The sequence below is a fragment of the Ornithodoros turicata genome, chromosome 3 (genome assembly GCF_037126465.1).
Source record: "Ornithodoros turicata isolate Travis chromosome 3, ASM3712646v1, whole genome shotgun sequence".
In the NCBI taxonomy this organism is placed as follows: Eukaryota; Metazoa; Arthropoda; class Arachnida; order Ixodida; family Argasidae; genus Ornithodoros; species Ornithodoros turicata.
Window position 1 is genome coordinate 74,120,358 of NC_088203.1, and position 20,452 is coordinate 74,140,809.

At 49.3% G+C, this 20,452-nt stretch overlaps 1 protein-coding gene across 1 annotated transcript; it reads left to right on the forward strand.

Annotated features, from left to right (window-relative positions):
- The first annotated feature begins 14,105 nt into the window (after positions 1-14,105).
- Positions 14,106-15,344, forward strand: LOC135389658 (uncharacterized). The gene has a single exon (XM_064619692.1). It carries the CDS (start codon positions 14,106-14,108, stop codon positions 15,342-15,344), a length of 1,239 nt encoding a protein of 412 aa, XP_064475762.1.
- The last annotated feature ends 5,108 nt before the right edge of the window (positions 15,345-20,452 follow it).

Sequence of the window (20,452 nt, forward strand, 5' to 3'; positions counted from 1 at the left end):
TTATTAATGTCTTTCTCTAACTCACGGACTAGATCACATAAGGGAACTTTAAAAGGTGTGACATCGCTTCCCTGGGCAGAGGCTGCCGCGCGGTCAGCTTTCTCATTTCCACTTATGCCGACATGGCTAGGTACCCAGCAAAATGTTAATGTGTAACCTCTACCCTGTGCGACACTCACTAAGTATTGTGCACGCCTCACAAGAGGATTTTTGTGAGTTTTTATAGTATTAATTGCATGCACGGCACTAAGTGAGTCCGTATATATAACAGAAGATATTATGCGCATTTGTAAGACATGGTTGAGTGCCACCACAATAGCGTACATCTCTGCACTGAAAATGGACATGACACTGCTAAGACAATGGGATTTTGTGCAGTCACCAGACACCATGGCACATGATACCGTTGAACTGGTCTTGAATGCATCGGTGTAAATTTCAGTGTGGTCACCGAAGCTCTCATTGAGAAGTTCAAATTCGTGCTGTATCTCAACAGCAGGTCTTTCCCGTTTGCTGAACTTCAACAGTGAAATATCACACGTTATAGCAGGTTGCCAGGGAGGGAGCATTTTGCTACATTGCAAGGAAGGCAGGTTGTAGCTCAGAAAAGCGTAGTGTTCGGTGTCGCGTTGTAACCGCAGACTGAAAGGCACAACAGCACTGGGCTTGTTATGAAACAACCGTTTAAAACGGGTGCCCTCCGCACAGGGTAAAGCGGGGTGTTGAGGATACCCTCTTACCCTCAGTCCGTACGACACTGCAAGATAGAAGCGTGGCCTTTCTAGAGACCCCTCATTTGCTTCAACATAGAGACTTTGAACTGGGGAAGTCCTGAAAGCTCCAAGCACCAACCTTAAGCCGAGGTGGTGCACTGTATCCAGGCAGTTTAAGGCAGAAGGCCGTGCTGACCCATAAACAAAACATGCATAGTCTAACTTGGAGCGCACTGTGCTCGTATATATGCGATGAAGGGTCTCACGATCGGCACCCCAAGACCTGTGTGACAGGATTTTCAAGATACTTAAAGACTTGAGGCTCTTTGCTTTTAAGTTTTTGATATGCGCTGGGAAGGTAAGCTTTCTATCAAAAGTTACTCCCAGGAACTTGTGTTCATCCCGAACGGCAATGTCCTGGCCGCTCATTTTGAGTGTGGGTTCTGGGAACAGACCCCTAATTCTTGTAAAATGAATACAGACCGTTTTGCTCGGTGAAAACTTAAAGCCATTTTCACACGACCACTTGTCTAACTTGTTAAGAGTCAGTTGAAGCTGTCGCTCACAAACAGCCACACTTGAAGCTGAGCAGGACATTTGCAAATCATCAACGTACAAGGAATACGTGATTGATGGCGGAATAACGCTCGTAACGGAATTCACTTTCACTATAAACAATGTAACGCTTAGAACAGAGCCTTGTGGGACCCCGTTCTCCTGCACGAATGGGCGAGACAGCGTAGCTCCCAGTTGGACTACGAACATACGTCCTTGAAGGAAGTTGGAGATACAACGGAACAACCGGCCGCGTATTCCCAGGGAGTGCAGGTCTCTTAGAATGGCGTATCGCCACGTTGTATCGTATGCTCTTTCAAGGTCGAAAAATATGGAAACACAGTGTTGCCTCCTAATAAATGCTTCTCTTATGGTAGTCTCTAAGCGCAGGAGGTGGTCTGAAGTAGAACGGGAGGATCTGAACCCACATTGGTACTGGTCAAGGCATTGATTTTCCTCCAGGTAGTACATAAGCCGGGCATTGACCATGCGCTCGAAGGTTTTTCCAAGGCAGCTGGTCAGGGCAATAGGCCTATAACTCGCTGGATCCGAAGCTTCTTTGCCAGGTTTGAGAAGAGGAATGATGGTCGCCATTTTCCAGCTGGTAGGCAAGGATCCTTCTCGCCAGACAAGATTGAAATAATCAAGAAGGCTTTCTAAAGAATTAGTTGATAAATGACTGAGCATAGAATAAGTGATACGATCAGGTCCAGGTACTGCGACTTTACGGCAGCACAAGGCTCTGAGCAATTCTTGCATTGTAAAGGGCTGGTTATAGGCACACCTATCACCTGTGCCACTTGAAATGTTCTGTTTTTCGGCATGATGTTTAACTCTCAAGACGTTATCAGCGTAATGTGAAGAGCTTGACACATTTGCAAAGTGTTCACCGAGAACATTGGCTTGCTCCTCCATGTTCTGAGAAACAGTACCATTTACCTGCAGTAGAGGAATAGAAAAACTGATATAGTCACCCTTAATTTTTGTCAACCGGTCCCATATTATTTTAGAAGGGGTGCTTGAGTTCAGGGACGACACAAAATTATTCCAAGAATCTTTCTTGGCTTGACGCCTTGTCCAACGTGCCTTTGCACGAGCTTTCTTGAAAAGCAGTAAGTTTGTGCTTGTGGGGTATCTCCTGAAAATACCCCACGCACGATTTTGTTGCTTGCGAGTCTTCTCGCAGTCACTCGTCCACCATGGCTTTGGACGTCTTGGAAGGTTACCTTTTGTTTGTGGAATTGACTGCTGAGCAGCATTTATAATGGTATTTGTAATTACAGTGTTTGCCTCGTCAACATGAAGATGTTGAAAAGATTGGGTCAAGATATTGGCCTCTTTGGTGAAGAGGTCCCAGTCTGCCTCTTGTAGTTTCCACGGAGGCGGGCGTGTTGCAATGTTGTAGGTGGGGCCACGAAATGTGACAACAATTGGGAAATGGTCGCTACCACGCGGGTCGTGATCCACCCTCCAATCTAAAGAGGAAAAAAGCGAAGGACTGCAAAGAGAGATATCAATAGCAGAGAAGGATTGTGTTGCAGAGTTTAGGTAGGTTGTTGACCCTGTGTTTAGGAGGCAAAGTGACCTTGAAAAGAGAACTCTCTCAACCATCTTTCCACGGCTATCAACCTTCGCGTTGCCCCACAAGGGATTATGCGCACTGAGGTCGCCTAAAATCATCAAGGGCTGAGTGAGCTGATCAATTAACTTTTCAAACTCTCTCTGACCGACGGAAGTTGAAGGAGGAAGATATAATGAACAGACAGTTATAGTCTGTTCAAGACACACATGGACAGCAACAGCTTCTAGGTCTGTTGTAAGCGGAATATTCATTGCAGGTACAGAGCGAGGAAGGGCAATGGCTACACCACCCGACGAACGTGCTCTGCCTACACGATCTTTTCGAAATATATTGCACCTACGAAAGGGGTTGAAATTTTCTGGATTTAAGTAGGTTTCCTGCAGACAGACACAAGTTGCATTGTGTTCGTCAAAGAAGTCGTTAACGTCATCCAAGTTAGGAAAAAGACCTCGGCAATTCCACTGAAGTATGGTGCCAGCACACATTAGGAAGGTAAGGGAGGAAAAAAGTAACAACAACTTTGTCATAACTTGGATGTGTAACTTGGAGTGTGTGGGCATGAAAGTTTAGTTTAGGGAGGAGTAATTGTCGGTGGAGGCATTTTCGGTGTCTCTTTTACTTTCTTCCCCTACCTCTGCTAGCCGTTTTCTCTCTTTGTTCTTTTCCAAGAGAGGAAACACCTGACATACTGGAGGACGACTTCTGTGAAAGCGAGTTGTCGTCCTCCACCTCCATGTTTTGTTGTGTATCTTGAGACGAGGCCTGTGTGGCCCCGTCCCAAATACACTGCGTGCCATCAGCTTCACAGGAAGCTGAGACAGTGTCCTGGCTGCTCGTCTGGCAAGCCGGGGAACTTGGAAAGGACACTTCCGTGTCCTGCTTTTCGTGTAGGGGGGTGTGGGGTAAAGGCTCAGACGTCTGAGTCTCCACTGAAACTCTGAGTGGTGCCACCCCCCTGCGCACCACCTCCGAGAAAGTACCTTTTCTTTGAAATTCAACCTGTGCCTTCGCCGCCCTGTATGTTATGTTTTGTTCTGCTTTTACTCTCAAGATTTGTTCCTCCTCTTGCCAATGTGGGCACGACCTGGAGTAGACTGCATGCCCACCCTGACAGTTCGCGCACTTTAAGGCATTTTGGCACGAGTCAGAAGAATGGTCTGTCCCTGCACATTTTGGGCAAACAGCCTGACCTGCGAGACCTGCGAGCCGTGCCCAAACCGTTGACACTTAAAGCAGCGTCTCGGGTTGGGGATGTACGGTCGCACTGGGCAGCTGACATAACCTGCTTTGATGCTTGAAGGCAGCTTATGGAGCTCAAAGGTGAGAACGACATGTGGTGTGGGTATTTCTTTTCCTTCTCTGCGGATGATGATCCTCTTAGCATTGATTACCCCATGGTCCTTTAAGCCCTCCGTCATCTCTGAGTCAGAACATGATAGCAACTCACTGGCATATATGACCCCTTTCACTGTGTTCAAGCTACGACGTACTGTGACAGAAACTGGGGTTTCTCCAATGGTCTTTAGTGAGGAGAGTGCTGTACTTTGTTGCCTAGTTTGTACCTCGACCTGTATGTCTCCGGTGTTCAGTTTCCTGGCGTTGTAAGACTTCCCGACTACTTGTTCGAGTGTCTTAGCCACAAGAAATGGGGACAGCCCTGCAAACGACTTTGTTTCATTCGCTGCATGTTTGTTTCATTCGCTGCATGACTAGGAATTTAGGAAACCACGGCTCTTGACCGCTTTCAAAGAAGCTCATTGCAATGTCTTCGGTGAGGTGCCGCTTTGGGCGCCGATCAGTCTTTTTGGAATTTGATTTATCCATAAAGAGTGAATGTTGAATTCAGTGCAAAGGGTGTGTCGGCCACCACCGACCCCAACCAAGGGAACGTGTCTCACACGTTAACACTTGCCTGTGCACTATACCCAAGTGCAGCTTCTGGAGGGTGAAAGACTGCCCAAGGTTGACCCTTGCCGCCAAAGAAGGTGAAAAGGAAAGGGAGAGGCTGAAGAACTAGAGAAAGAGAAAGCAATGAAAAGAGAGATGGCGACTAGCTGAATAGTCCTGGCCGGACCTTCCAGGACCACCCGTCTATGGGATGCAGAGGCCAAAGTGGTGTATTGCTTTCCCAGAGCGGCCCCGAGGGGTCCAAAACAACCTCTGGTTCAACTCAGCCACCAGGATCCCCCTTTTCCCAGACACGGGACAGCCACGCACAGCTATACGTCGGGGTCTCCCTCCTGCGGCGACCCAACCGTGAGTGCAGGAGGGGGCTACTGCGGCTGCTGCCGGGCGATGGGGGCACCAAGTTCCCGACGCCGGGGTTGCTCTGGTGGCGGACATTGAGAAGGCCTTTCTCCAAATATATCTTCATGGCCCCGACACAGATGCACTACGTTTTCTATGGTACAGCTCAACACCACTGGCAGGAAAACCCTTGCCCCCACTTGAGACCTGGCGGATGACTAGGGTTCCTTTCGGAGCGAGATCAAGTTCATCTCTCGGCGACTGTTCACCATCATTTACAGAAGTCTGAGGAGGATTACCCGCAACCAGCCGCTCTCCTCTTGCGTACTTTCTACGTGGACGACCTAGTTATCAGCGTGGACACAACGGCAGATGCAGAAATGCTATACAAGGTGACCTGCCAGATTTTCTGTAATGCCGGCATGAAGGTAAAGAAATGGGCCACAAATGATGACACCTTACTCCGACGGATGTTTCAAGACTCCAATGCCTCAATCGAGTCAGTCACGGACCAGACAAAGAAGGTGTTGGGGGTGATATGGGACCTGCAACAAGACCAACTCCGGTGTTCTCTTGCAGCAGTGAGCTCCTCTTTGGAAAACGAAGTTACTAAGAGACAAGTTCTACAGACCGTTTCGAAGATATACGACCCACTCGGCTTGATATCCCCCTTTTCGATTACCGGGAAAATCCTCTTTCAAATGATTTGGTTGGTGGGCTTGGAGTGGGATGATCCTTTGCCAGAAGACTTGAAAGTCACTTGGGACCGTTGGAGTGCGGAGGTACAGGAGTTGACAGAGCTGGCCGTTCCTCGGTTCATAAAGGGTCCGTCGTCTAGTGCAGCTGCTATGGTTCATCTCTTCGCCGATGCCAGTCCGGTCGCATACGGCGCCGTAGCCTATATCGAGACGACGTCGGAAGACGGTGGTTCCTGCGCGGAATTCCTGCTGAGCAAAAGCAGAGTCGCTCCCATCAAACTTCAAACCCTACCAAGGCTTGAGCTCATGGCTGCCCTACTTGCGGCGCGCCTATATCGGTTCGTCTGCGATGCCCTAGAGGGGCAGCTAGACTATGTCTGCTGGACTGACTCCTCCATAGTCTTGCATTCGATAACGGGATGTGTGTAGTTGGAAGCTTAGTCACGCGAGGGCAACTACGGCCAAAAAGCGCCAAATCAATGACTAATGTGAGCTCTAGGTGAATTAATGGGCATGGATGGATTACTAAAAATACTGTTTAGCACGTCATAAAATAGATGCTCTAAAAACTGTTAAATGATCCAAGCTTTTACAGGCTACTTATCAGCTTAGTGGTTTCTAAAAATTTGATGACATTTATGTGTGGCACAACTGGTTCCTCACTCAGCAGGAGAGAAGGGTGATAAGGGATGTGATATCGATAAAATGCCGAGAAGTAAGTGCGGCGATGATGTTCATATAAAGGACATGTCAAAAGAATATGTATTACTGTCAGAGGTTCGCAACAATGATGGCATTCTGGCTGTTCTTCACCTAACAGTAAGTGACGATGTGTTATGTTGGTATGTCCGATCCGAAGTCTTGCAAATGTAACTTCATACAACCTATTTTGTTGTGACTGATACCCCATTCGTTAACTGTTGGTTTGATTATGTGTAACTTGTTTTGTATTTGTTTATTCCAGCTTTCCTGCCGTAACGATAGCATAGCTCTCTTGAGCACTGTTCGGTGGTCCTGGAATGGTATAGCTGTAGCAGCAGCGTCATGATCATCACCAGCACCGCCATCGGTTACGCGCAGCACTGCGCGTGACCCGAGCTTTCGTTTTCGGTTCATCGCCATTAACCGTCATTAAACCCATCAACCTCAGTAGAGCCTGGTCGCCTCATTTCTCGCTCTACAACTGGTGACCCGGACGTGATCCAACGTTCCACCATCATGAACGGCGACCAGCACTCCACCAGCTCTTCGCCTCCCGGCCGGCCACCGCCACTTCCACCGCTTGAGGCTTCTGTGGCACCGCTCCGCCTGCCGCCCTTCTCCATCTCCGACCCTCAGCTGTGGTTCGCGCAGGCGGAGGTTCTCTTCGACGGACGCCGCGTCACTTCTCAAGCCTCAAGGTTTGGCCACGCCATCGCAAACCTTCCTCCCGAAGCTGCGGCGGAAGTCCGCGACCTAATCATCCACCCTCACCCCGAATTACCCTACGACACCTTAAGGGACGAGTTAATCCGCCGCACGTCTGCTTCGGAGGAGCGGCGATTGCAGCAGCTTCTGAACAGGGAAGAGCTCGGCGATCGACGGCCCACACAGCTCCTACGCCGCATGCGCGACCTCGCCGGCAAGCCTACCACGGACGACTCACTACTACGCGAACTCTTCCTACAACGTTTGCCCCACAATGTCCGCATGATCCTGGCCGCTGGCGAAAATTCCCGCCTGGATGACTTGGCGAAGATGGCGGACCGTATTATGGATTTTGCTGGCCTTCCATCTCCAGGAGCCGTTGCCGCCCTGGCCCCCCTGTCTTCGCTCGCCCCAGACGGCTGGCTCCGGAGCGCCTCGTCATTGCCAAGAGGGAATTTGAGCACATGCTCGAACTGGGGATCATTCGGCCTTCCTCCAGCCCGTGGTCTTCCGCTCTCCACATGGTGCCCAAAGCAACACCTGGTGATTGGCGCCCATGTGGGGACTACCGTGCACTCAACATCGTCACGGTACCGGACAGATACCCGCTTCCCCATATTCAGGACTTCACCGCGAATCTTGACGGAGCGACCATCTTCTCCAAGATAGACCTCATCAAAGCCTATCACCAAATTCCCGTCCATCCCCCTGACATCCCGAAGACTGCTATAACCACCCCTTTTGGCCTCTTTGAATACGTGCGGATGCCCTTTGGCCTGCGTAATGCTGCGCAGACATTCCAACGATTCATCAACGAAGTGCTCCGCGGCCTGGACTTCGCATTCGCATACATGGATGACATCCTCGTCGCAAGTCCATCTCCGGAGGCTCATCGCGCCCATCTGCGCGCCCTGTTCTCGCGCCTGGAGGACTACGGAGTCTCCATCAATGCCGCGAAGTGCGAGTTTGGCGTTACCACCCTTACCTTCCTGGGACACACCATCACCCCGCAAGGCATCCGGCCACTCGCATCCAAGGTCCAGGCCATCCGAGACTTTCCTGCCCCCACTTCTCGCAAAGGACTTCGTTCATTCCTCGGCCTCGTGACTTTCTACCGACGTTTTGTGCCTCGCTGTGCTGCCTTGCTCCAGCCTCTCTACGCAGCTCTCGGCGCTGACCATCCGAAAGAGGCCCGTGCTGCCACTCTGGAGTGGACACCGGCAGCAGAACGCGCGTTCGAAGAGGTCAAGCAGGCCCTGGCAGATGCTGTGCTGCTCCACCATCCTCGTCCTGACGCCGAGACAGCTTTGTTCGTCGACGCCTCCACTGCTGCTGTCGGCGCAGTCTTGCAGCAGCGTCAGGATGGCCACTGGAAACCTCTCGGTTTCTTTTCCCAACGTCTCTCGCCAGCCGAAACACGCTACAGCACCTTCGGGCGTGAGCTCCTCGCCGCCTACCTGGCATGCAGGCACTACCGCCATTTTCTCGAGGGCCGTCCGTTTGTGCTGTACACCGACCACAAGCCTCTCGTGTTCGCCCTGCGATCGGCCTCCCTCAACCACTCGCCTCGTGAAACCCGCCACATGTGCTACCTCTTGGAGTTCACGACCGATGTGCGACACGTCGCAGGCGAAGACAATGCCGCTGCCGACGCACTCTCGCGGCCGGACGTCAATGCTCTCCATCCGCCCCCCGCGGTCGATTTGGACGGCATCGCCCAGGCGCAACACGCTGATCAAGATCTCGCCGCCCTTCGTTCATCCCCCGCCTCACCCACCACTTTTCGGAAGATCTCGCTCCCCGGTTCGACGGCAAGTCTATGGTGCGACACCTCTACTGGTACCCCGCGCCCTTTCGTTCCCCTGGCCTTCCGCCGGCATGTTTTCAACGCCCTCCACTCGCTGTCCCACCCTGGCGTGCGCGGCACGCAAAAGATCGTCGCAGAGCGCTACATATGGCCTCGCATGAATGCCGATGTCCGTGACTGGGCGCGGGCCTGCCTGGCCTGCCAGCGGTCCAAAATCTACCGCCACACCATCTCGCCTCCATCGCGGTTCCTTCCGCCAGATGCACGTTTCGACCAGGTCCACATCGACTTGGTCGGCCCGCTTCCTCCGGCCAAAGGCTACCGCTACCTGCTCTCGTGCATCGACCGCTTTACCCGCTGGCCGGAGGTAACGCCGATTCCTGACATCACGGCAGAGACGGTGGCCCACGCATTCCTCTTCTCCTGGGTTTCCCGATTCGGCGTCCCGTCCACTGTAACCACGGACAGAGGACGCCAGTTTGAATCGTCCCTCTTCCGTCACCTGTGCAGCGCCCTCGGAACCCATCACATCCGAACCACGGCCTACCATCCGGCTGCCAACGGCCTGGTCGAGCGCCTTCATCGGCAGCTCAAGGCTTCCCTCCGCGCCACTGACCACGGCGACACAACCTGGCCCGAGCGTCTACCCTTCGTCCTGCTTGGCCTTCGCGCCGCGATCCGCCAGGATGACTGCAGCGCGGCCCACATGGTCTACGGCTGCCCGCTCCGCCTTCCCGGAGCATTCTTCAGCCCATCGGCCCCGCTCGTGCACGACCCTTCCTCCTACATCGACCGTCTCCGCCAGCTCTTCCGGGACCTCAAGCCCACGCCTACCCGCTCCGGTCCCGCAACACGCGTGTTCGTGAGCCCCGACCTTAATCAAGCCACCCACGTCTTCGTCCGCCGGGACTCTGTGCGCTCCAGCTTGCAGCCTCCCTATGACGGCCCCTACAGGGTCATCTCGCGAGCCGCGAAGTTTTTTCGCCTCGATCTTCCGCGGGGACCTGACACTGTGGCCATCGACAGGCTCAAGCCCGCATTCCTGGAGTCGGCACCTCTGGTATCGCCCGACCCGCCCTCCCTACGTCCGTCCTCACCTCCTGTCTCCAGCATTCCTCCCCCTCCACGTCGGGTGCATTGGGCGCCGCAGCTCGCACACTACGAGCCGCCCGCAGCCTCGGGTCCGGCTCCTGCACTCCTTGGCCTCGGCGCCCGACCTTTCCGCCAACCTCGGCCCTCCTCGCCAGCCTTGTCATCCGCCACGGGGGGGAGCCCTGTAGCAGCAGCGTCATGATCATCACCAGCACCGCCATCGGTTACGCGCAGCACTGCGCGTGACCCGAGCTTTCGTTTTCGGTTCATCGCCATTAACCGTCATTAAACCCATCAACCTCAGTAGAGCCTGGTCGCCTCATTTCTCGCTCTACATAGCCATAATTTGTACCTCAGTTTCAGCTCCTTTCGCCGTGGCATCGGCAAGCTCTTTCCCTGAGATACCAACATGGCTTGGTACCCAACAGAAGTGTACAATATAGCCTTTCTGGATAAGTCTTTGGATACACAACAGAAGATGATGCAAAAGTGCGTTTTTAGCTGGTTGTTTTGTTTTGATTGACATCATCAAACTTTTGGAGTCTGTGTAGATGATGAGATTTTTCTCCTTTCCTTTTTCTATACGTTCAAGTGCAAGCAGCACTCCGTGTATCTCTGCAGTGTATACGCTGGCTTTGGGATTAATCTTGACAGAGCGCACGTGACCTGTCTCTGTCACTGCTGCTGCAGCAACACAGTAAGGTGACTTAGAGCCATCTGTATAGAATTCTGCAAAACCTCTATAAGTGTTCTTTATTTCAAGGAACTCTGCTTTAATAACAAAGGAAGACGTAAGTTTCTTGTCGTATTTGCCCAGCTCAAAATTACACCTGATCTCCTTTTTCTTCCATGAAGCAAAGTCACGCCTGTGTGAAAGAATGTGTTCTGGTATGAGCTCCAACCCAAATTCCTCAGCTATACTTTTAGCTCGAACTGCAATAGTTGTGATGGACCTTGGTTTATTTTGGAACAAGGCCCTTCTGCGACTGTTTTCAAAGATGGAATGACAAGGATGATCTGACAGCGATAAAACCTTTTGGACATAAGATAGAGTTAAAAACTTCCTTCGAAGTGTTAAAGACGGTTCAAAGCATTCCACATATAAACTTTGGACTGGAGACGTGCGATATGCCCCTGTTAGCATCCTGATAGCTGAGTGATGAACAGGATCAATGCACTTGAGTGTGGATGGTCGAGCTGACCCATAGACGATACTTCCATAATCCATCTTGGACCGTATCAAAGATCGATATACGCGGAGTAAGCATGCTCTATCGGCACCCCATGACTTGTGAGAAAGAACTTTGAGAATATTTTATGCTTTCTGTGTACGTATTTTCAAGTCACGAATGTGTGGTCCAAATGTTAGCTTTGAGTCAAATATTAAGCCAAGGAACTTATACTGAGGTTTAACCGGTATCCTCTCTCCGTGAAGAGAAAGATTGGGTTCAGGATGCTCCTGTTGTGGTGGGTTGATTTGTTGTGTAAATAATTCTTTTGCCAACATTGTCCCCGCTTTGTTTGCGATTTTCATGCCCATGAACGTCGTGTGCTGGTTGCTGTTGTCCGGGCATCCCCGCCATTTTCTATCTTCTTCTGCCTTGGGAACGGGAGTAGTGCTGGCGTGATTCTTAATAATTTTATCATGAAATTAGTTGAGCAAGTACCCGCTCGGAGGTGCAGATGCGCGACTTTATACAGGAGAAAAAAGCATTACGATTCACTTCTCTGCCTGGCTGTCGGATGGAGCTGTCGCATCGTTCTGCGCTCCCCGTGACTGCTGTTGTGGTGGGCTGATTTGTTGTGTAACTCATTCTTTTTGTTGTTAGTTATTGATGGTTAGCATATTTACGCTTGCTTTCCCAGTCTCTGTATTACAAGTGTTTTTCTCCTTGCATGTCCAGAGCTGTCCTAACCTGCCCAGACATGTCATGATGACGTCACAGCACGTCCGGAACTGGTGGTCATAGCTGTATGCTTTACAACCTGCCTCTGTGCTCCGTCGCCCAGCGAGGGTCAGCGGCCGTTCCGGACCGCTTTCTTCAAGATGGCGTCGTTGATCTTCAACTAAACTCCTTCTCTCCACTCTATCTCTATCTATTTTTTTTCTTTTTTATGGCCTCTCGTAGTGCACAACGCTCAGCTGGTCTGGACACGAGTTAGATGCTCCCCAATTAGTGTGGTGGCTTCCTGGAGGGTGCTGATTAATGTGGGGGTCCCAATTAACTCTAATTGCTAATTAAATTGTGTTCAGGACAGTTGAGCGTTGTGAACTATGAGAGTCCAGTCATTACTACTCGTGTCATGGCCCTTGTAGGCTGGGACACCGTATCTGGTGCAGCAGGAGCTGCACGACTGAGTATGGCGGGCAACGTTATGCAAGTGCCACAAATGATAAGAAAAAGGTACTCTAGATAACGCTCGCCTTCCAACGAATTCGTTACGTTCACGTACACAGACAGTGTCAGAATAAGCTGACCAACCAGAGACCGAAAGAGAAAATGGCAGTGTCCCAGTAGCAACAAGCCCTACGTTGAGGAATTGCATAACTTCTTTGCCTACCCATATAAGTTAACGAGGGCACTCTCACAGGTGCTTCACTACACTGATGTAGCAGTAGCAAGCACGTCTGCAGCTGCACCCCAGCAGGAAACTGAGGCTACCGCAGGAGCCGTGCCAGACGTATCAGGCACACAGCATGGTAGAATAGGGCCATCCCGAAGGAGGAGGAGGCGAGTCCCTGCACCAATAGCACATCGCATTCTGGAGGTGCAGGAACGGATTGATGCGGAAATAACGCAGCTCCGGGTGGTAAGGAAGTGGCCAGATACAGTTGACACAGCACAGGTGCGGTGAAATTAATTAGAATCAGCTCTGCATTAAGTGAACAATTTATTTCAATTGAATAATCAAAAGTGAAAGTTTACACATAGACCCAAACGACAGTAAATGCACCTTTTTAAATTTCATACCTGTGAAGCTACATGGCCATCACAAAGTCATCATCAAAAACACATACACGTACAAAACAGATTACATGGGGAAGGGCTGTTAAATTGTTTTCTTTCGCTTGTGTGCAGATGATCAGTCCAATGGCTCAAGCCGTGACAGAGTACTTTCGGTACAAGATTGAAAATGAAAGGAATGCCAACAATAATATCTAAGGTGGGTCATCCTTTGTATTACTACTTATGCATCTTCATTGGAGTTTAATACTCAAGTATCCCTGTGATGTACTGGTGGGAAATATTGCAAGAGACACTGTTTTCATGTGAAATATATTTCTCATTTGGAATGACAAGAGCCAATAAAAATATTTTGCAAAATATGAAGTTTTGGAGTATATGGAAAACATATATTTAAATTGTAAACATAACACAGTTACATAACTTTGCACATTTCTTGTTCACAAGAGAAATAACATTCACAGTGCCCAAAAAGAATGAATAGTAAACAGAATAATGAGTGCAATGCGTTTTACAGCACCTGGGAAAAGAAGACACGTACAACGACAACAAATACACTTAATAGAATTCCGGCGTCGGGAACTTGGCGCCCCCATCGCCCGGCAGCAGCCGCAGTAGCCCCCTCCTGCACTCACGGTTGGGTCGCCGCAGGAGGGAGACCCCCACGTATAGCTGTGCGTGGCTTTCCCGTGTCTGGGGAAAAGGGGATCCTGGCGGTTGAGTGGACCCGGAGGTTGTTTAGGACCCTTCGGGGCCCCTGCTTCCCATAGTCGGGTGGTCCTGGAAGACCCGGCCAGGATTATTCAGCTAGTCGCCATCTCCCCCTTCATTACTTTTTCTTTCTCCACTCCTTCACTATCTTCCTTTTCCTCCCTTCACCTTCTTTGGCGGCAAGGGTCAACCTTGGGCAGTCCTTTCACTCTCCAGAAGCTGCACTAGGGTATAGTGCAGAGGCAGGCGTTAGCGTGTGGGACACGTTCCCTTGTTGGGCTCCATGGTGGGCGACGCACCACTGCACTGAACCACAACATTTCTTTTATGGATTCTTCAAACTCAAAAAAACATGATCGGTACCGAAAGCGGCACCGCACCGATGTACTAGCAACACAATCACTGGACCTCACACCAGAACCATGGTTTGCAAAGGTCCTGATCATCCATGGAGAAAACGAGTCTAAGCCCCTGAGCAAAGTATCACCATTTGTGATCGCGAAGGAACTGGAAAAAGCCATAGGGAAGTCCTACTCCGCGAAAAAGTTGACTACAGGAGACTTGCAGATCGATGTCCAGACACGACAGCAAAGCTCGACTCTGCTTTCCCTGAACAGAATTGCTGACGTACCTGTTACAGTTTCGAGGCATCGTACGCTGAACATAGTGAAGGGCGTGATATCTGAGCATGAACTTCTTGATTGTTCAGATGCTGAAATCGAAGAAGGTCTAAAGGATGAAGGTGTTGTGACAGCGCGGCGAATAACTATGCGTCGAGACGGTAAGGAGATTTCCACTAAACACATTGTCCTTTCATTTCAATTACATAAGCTTCCCACTACCATTAAAGCAGGGTACATCAACTGTCACGTCCGGCCATATATCCCAAATCCGCGGAGGTGCTTTAAGTGCCAACGTTTTGGCCACGGCTCGCAGGTCTGTCGTGGACAGGCCACCTGCCCAAAATGCGCAGGCACGGATCACGCTGCAGAGACCTGTGAGAAGGATGTCAGATGTGCAAACTGTAAAGGTAATCATCCTGTCTACTCTCGCTCCTGTCCACGGTGGAAGGAAGAGAAAGACATACTGAAGGTCAAAGTGACACAGAATCTTTCGTACAGAGATGCAAAAGCGCAGGTTGAGTTTTCCAAAAAGGGAACCTTCTCCGAAGTGGTGCGCAGGGGAGTAGCACCACTGAGGAAATCTGTAGAGACCCAGACTTCTGGGTCTCTACCCCACACTCCCCCCACACAAGAAAAGCCTGCGGAGAGCTTGCTTCCGCTGGTACCAGCTGCTCAGGGGGGCAGCCGGGAAGTAGCGGCCACAACCTCTACGGAGGTTGATGGCGAGCTGTCAGTTTGGGACGGGCTCACAGGGGGCTCATCCCAGGCTGCCACACACACGATGGATGTTGACGATGATGACTGCATGTCGCAGAAATCATCGTCAAGCCTTCCCCCCAATCCTTCCCCATGGAAGGAACAGAGAACGAAAAAAGGAGGCCGAGGCAGGGGTAGTACGTCCCTAGGGAAACATAAGCCCCCAAGGGTTACACCTCCCACATAATGTACAGTCTCTCTTTGTTGCTATTTATCACTACTTTCATTATGGGACAGGTAATCCTTCAGTGGAATTGTCGAGGCCTCTTTTCAAATATAAATGACATTCACGACCTTTTTGAAAAATACAATGCAGTCTGTTTTTGCTTACAAGAGACATATCTGAATGAACAAAGTGTAAACCCATTTCGCAGACACAGTGTTTTCAGAAAGGATCGTATTAACACCACACGTACATCTGGAGGTGTGGCTGTGGTCCTTCCACTATCCACACCTGCAAAACAGATCCCACTCGTGACACATTTGGAAGCAGTAGCTGTCCAGGTATGCCTGGACAGGGTCATTACGATATGTTCACTGTACCTGCCCCCTTCAGTGGTAATAGAACAGAGAGATTTGGAACAGCTCTGTGACCAACTTCCTCAGCCATACCTAATTCTAGGTGACCTGAATGCCCACAATCCCTTGTGGGGCAGTTCAAAGGTAGATAGCCGTGGAAAAATGGTAGAAAGGTTATTCCTTTCACGACCAGTCTGTCTACTAAACACAGGATTACATACATATATAAACTCCTCAACACAAAGTTTTTCATCCTTAGACATATCTCTTAGTAGTCCTTCCATTTATAATTGTATTGACTGGACCGTTGAACAGAACCCTCGTGGGAGTGACCACTTCCCCGTAGTCCTGACAATTCGTGGTTCCACAAACACTTTTCTTACACGACCACCACGATGGAAACTGTCCAAGGCTGACTGGAACTTGTTCCAAAAGGAAGCCAGTCTTGTGGCATCATCCTTAGCTGGTAGGTCTGTTGAAGATGCAAACCGTTTTGTCACCGGGATAATTATAAATGCTGCTGAGCGATCTATCCCGCAGTCATCTGGCCGTCTCCCCAAGCGTCCCAAACCTTGGTGGACAGATGAATGCGGGAAAACGCGGAAAGATCAAAATCGAGCGTGGGGTATCTTTCGTAGGTACCCGACTCCAGACAACCTGATCCAATTTAAGAGAGCTCGAGCGAAAGCTAAGTGGACAAGAAAAGAAGCTAAACGTGCATCGTGGAAGAGCTTCTTGTCATCTTTGAACAGCAACACTTCTTCTAAAGTGGTTTGGGACAGAGTTAGAAAAATTAAGGGCGATTACACAGGATTCACAATACCACTCTTACAAGTTAATGGAGTACCTTGCAAAAACATGAGTGAACAGGCCAATGTCCTTGGCGAGCACTTCCAAAACGTCTCCAGTTTGTCACATTACAGTAAAGACTTCATAAAAATTAAGAAAAGTGCTGAAAAAGCAACAATTCAAAGCAGTGGAGGTGACAGGTGCCTCTACAACATGCCTTTCACAATGATTGAACTCTTGAAAGCTCTGTCAATAACAAAGCAAACATCACCTGGACCAGATCGTATAACATATTCCATGCTCCAGCATTTGTCTAAAACTTCCCAAGAAGCACTACTATATTTCTTCAATTTAATTTGGCAAGAAGGGCACCTTCCTTCCAATTGGAAGACTGCAACAATCATACCGCTTTTGAAGCCAGGGAAAGAAGCTTCAAACCCAACAAGCTACAGGCCTGTAGCACTCACGAGTTGCTTAGGAAAGACATTCGAACGAATGGTGAACAGCCGCCTCGTGTATTACCTAGAACAACATAACCTGCTTGACAGATACCAGTGTGGATTCCGGGCTGGCTGTTCTACCACTCATCATCTTGTTCGTCTGGAAACTACTATTCGCGAAGCCTTCGTTAAAAAACAACTCTGTGTATCAATCTTTTTTGACCTAGAAAAGGCATATGACACGACTTGGCGATACGGCATATTGCTTGATCTCAAATCGTGCGGAATACGCGGGCGCCTTTTCCAGTGTATTTCGGACTTCCTCACTGGAAGAACGTTTAGGGTGCGACTCGGTACAACTCTTTCCCTCCCGTTTGTACAAGAGAATGGCGTACCGCAGGGATGTGTGCTGAGTGTCACCCTGTTTCTTCTCAAAATGAACTCTGTTGCCAAAGCGTTACCTGCGACTATCACATACTCACTCTATGTCGACGATTTACAGATTTCATGTTCATCCTCTAACTTAGCCACATGCGAAAGACAGTTGCAACCTGCCATTAACAAACTGAGTAAATGGTCCACTGAGAACGGCTTCAAGTTTTCAGGAGACAAAACTGTGTGCGTGCCCTTTTCAAGGCGGAGAGGGGTGCTTCCTGATCCATCTCTTCATATGAACGGGATATCTCTTGCAGTCAGGCCGGAACACAAATTCTTGGGTCTCATTTTTGATAGGAAACTCACTTTCTTGCCACATATAAGTAACCTGAAAGTGAAATGTACAAAATCTTTGGATCTGTTAAAAGTCCTCTCGCACAGGTCTTGGGGAGCAGATCAACAGACTCTTCACCGTATTTTCACCTCTGTTGTCCGATCAAGGCTAGACTATGGAAGCATCGTCTACGGATCGGCACGGCCCTCCACATTGAAACGTCTGGACCCCATACACCACCAAGGGCTACGACTAGTCCTCGGGGCCTTCCGGACTTCACCAGTACAAAGCCTATATGTTGAATGTGATGAGATGTCCCTCGAGAGGCGACGCACTTATCTCGCTATCCGTTATGCGGTGAGGACGAAAAGTTACCCTCAACATGCGGCGCTTCCATGCGTCAAAAGTACACGTCTTAGACAGCTGTTTCTTAACAGACCCTCTGCTACATGTCCCTTGTCCATGCGTATTGCACACCAGGTTCAATGTTATGATTTCAATGAATGCAATTCCTTGGTATCCGAATCTGGCAAAGATCTTCCTCCATGGTCAGCACCAACACAGTCCAACTGCTCATTAACCAAGTACAGGAAAACCGATACTTCCTCAGTTGTGCTACAGCAAGAATTTCAACACCTGAGGAACAGTTTTGGTGATCATGTGGACCTTTACACAGACGGATCAAAAACAAGCACAGGCGTATCGTGCGCAATGGTAACGACGACATCGACAAGGGCACATCGTCTAAATCTGGTGATGTCGATATTCAGCGCTGAAGTTTATGCTATTATTTTGGCGCTTAACTTTATCTTGCAGAACCATATCACATCATCAGTCATCTACACTGACTCTCTTAGTGCCTTGCAAGCGATATGTAGCTTCCACAAAACAAAAAACTTCCTTATTCAACGTGCGAGACACTTAGCATCATTGATCACTAGCAAAGGATACAAGTTAACCATTTGCTGGGTGCCCAGCCATGTGGGCATTGCAGGAAATGAATGTGCTGACCGGGCTGCAGCTGCCATCCTGCAGTCCGATGATGTTACTCCTTTTGATGTGCCGTTTGAGGATTTAGTTCGCGTGCTAAAATACAAAATGAAGGCAAAGTGGCAGCAATTTTGGGGAACTCAAGACAATAATAAACTCCGTCTCATAAAAGGTAAAATTGGGAGGTGTATTTATCCTCTTGAAAACCGGCTTCAAGAGAGAACACGCTGCCGGCTAAGGATAGGACACACACATATTACACATGGGTTCCTACTTGAGGGAGAGGAGCCGCCGCATTGTATGAACTGCGACACACAACTTTCCATCATACACATTCTCATAGAATGCCCATTGTACAACACTCATCGCCAACGGTACTTTCAACACTTCTATAAGAACTTTATTCCTCTTCACCCAGCTCTTTTACTGGGTGATGAACCTCTTGTTCAATTTGATAACGTTTTTAAGTTTTTTAGAGACGTAGGTATTCTCGACAAGTTGTAAATTTTTAATCCCCTTTGTTCTTATTCTAATTCCGTTATTTTATCTATGCTACCTTGTGGTTTTAAGTACATCATTACAGTTTTAACTTAAGTTACATTACATCACCAAGCTTGGCGCATTATGACCTTCGTTGTCGCTGCGCCAAAAAAATCCCAATCATCATCATCAACATTACATCACCAAGCTTGGCGCATTATGACCTTCGTTGTCGCTGCGCCAAAAAAATCCCAATCATCATCACAATCATCATCACTTAATAGAATGACGTGGTCAAACTGGGGAACATCTGAATCCCGGCATACTCTCTATTTCTGACATCCGCTGTTGTGGTGTTTTGAGGGTGTCTACCAACCTGGAAGCCCAGGGAATTTTTATGTGATTGGAAACTCAGGAAATTTGGCAGAAAGCAGTTGAAGCCAAGCAAAATTGAACCTCTGTGTGCAATAAGAGGATAACTCGAAAAATCCCAAACCGAGAAAAGGCGCCTGATTTGATTGTCCGTCCCATTGCCGCACATGCATTTCCCATATTTACCCTCCTGTAGCGTGCCAATAAATTGCAATACGGTCCTAAATTTTCTTTGGCAGGTACATACTGGTATGTAGATGTCATTGCAGCAAAAATAGTAAATATGGGATAAGTCGACTTATCCTCTTATTGCGTACAGAGGTTCAATTACAGACAAGTGCCTTCACAGTGCCCATGTTTCGGGAGTGCCAATCAGTTGCTGAGTGTCTAAGGGTCGATTCACACGATGCAACTTTAGTTGCGCACAACAAGGTGCGCCACCAAGTTGCACCGTGTGAACGCGAAGCTCTAGTTGCGCAACTCGAGTTGCAGGAGTTGCACAGGAGAGTTACACAGTTGCAGGAGATCGCTTCACGAGCGATTTCTCCTCCAGCTCTAGCTGCAACCTGTCAATCACACGGCTCCGCCTTGCAAGCGCGACCAATCAGGAAGGCTTCTATGTGTCAGTACGCGAAACGATGAAATTATCACTGACCAGTGGAACTTATGCAAAATTATCAAACTCGCAACGGATTGAAGTCGTAACGAGCGGAAGTCGCAGTGCGATTGGACGAAAATGATGACAATTATGTTTTTTCGCGCCATCTGGCGAGCTCGGTGACAACTACGGCATTTCGAGTTTCTCTCCGTAGGAAAGGGACATTTTTGGTGCAACTTCGGTTGCGCGCAACTGTAGCGGGAACAAAGTTGCAGCAAAAAGTTACATCGTATGAATCGACCCTAAGCCACAGCCACGTAGCAGCTTGCAAATAGCAACTAGCAGTTTGCAAATATGACAAGCTGGCAAAAAGGTAAGGCAGGCTCACTAATAATCAA

Coding starts and splice junctions, on each gene's coding strand:
- LOC135389658 (XM_064619692.1), top strand. CDS start 14,106: ATGGATTCTTCAAACTCAAAAAAACATGATCGGTACCGAAAGCGGCAC.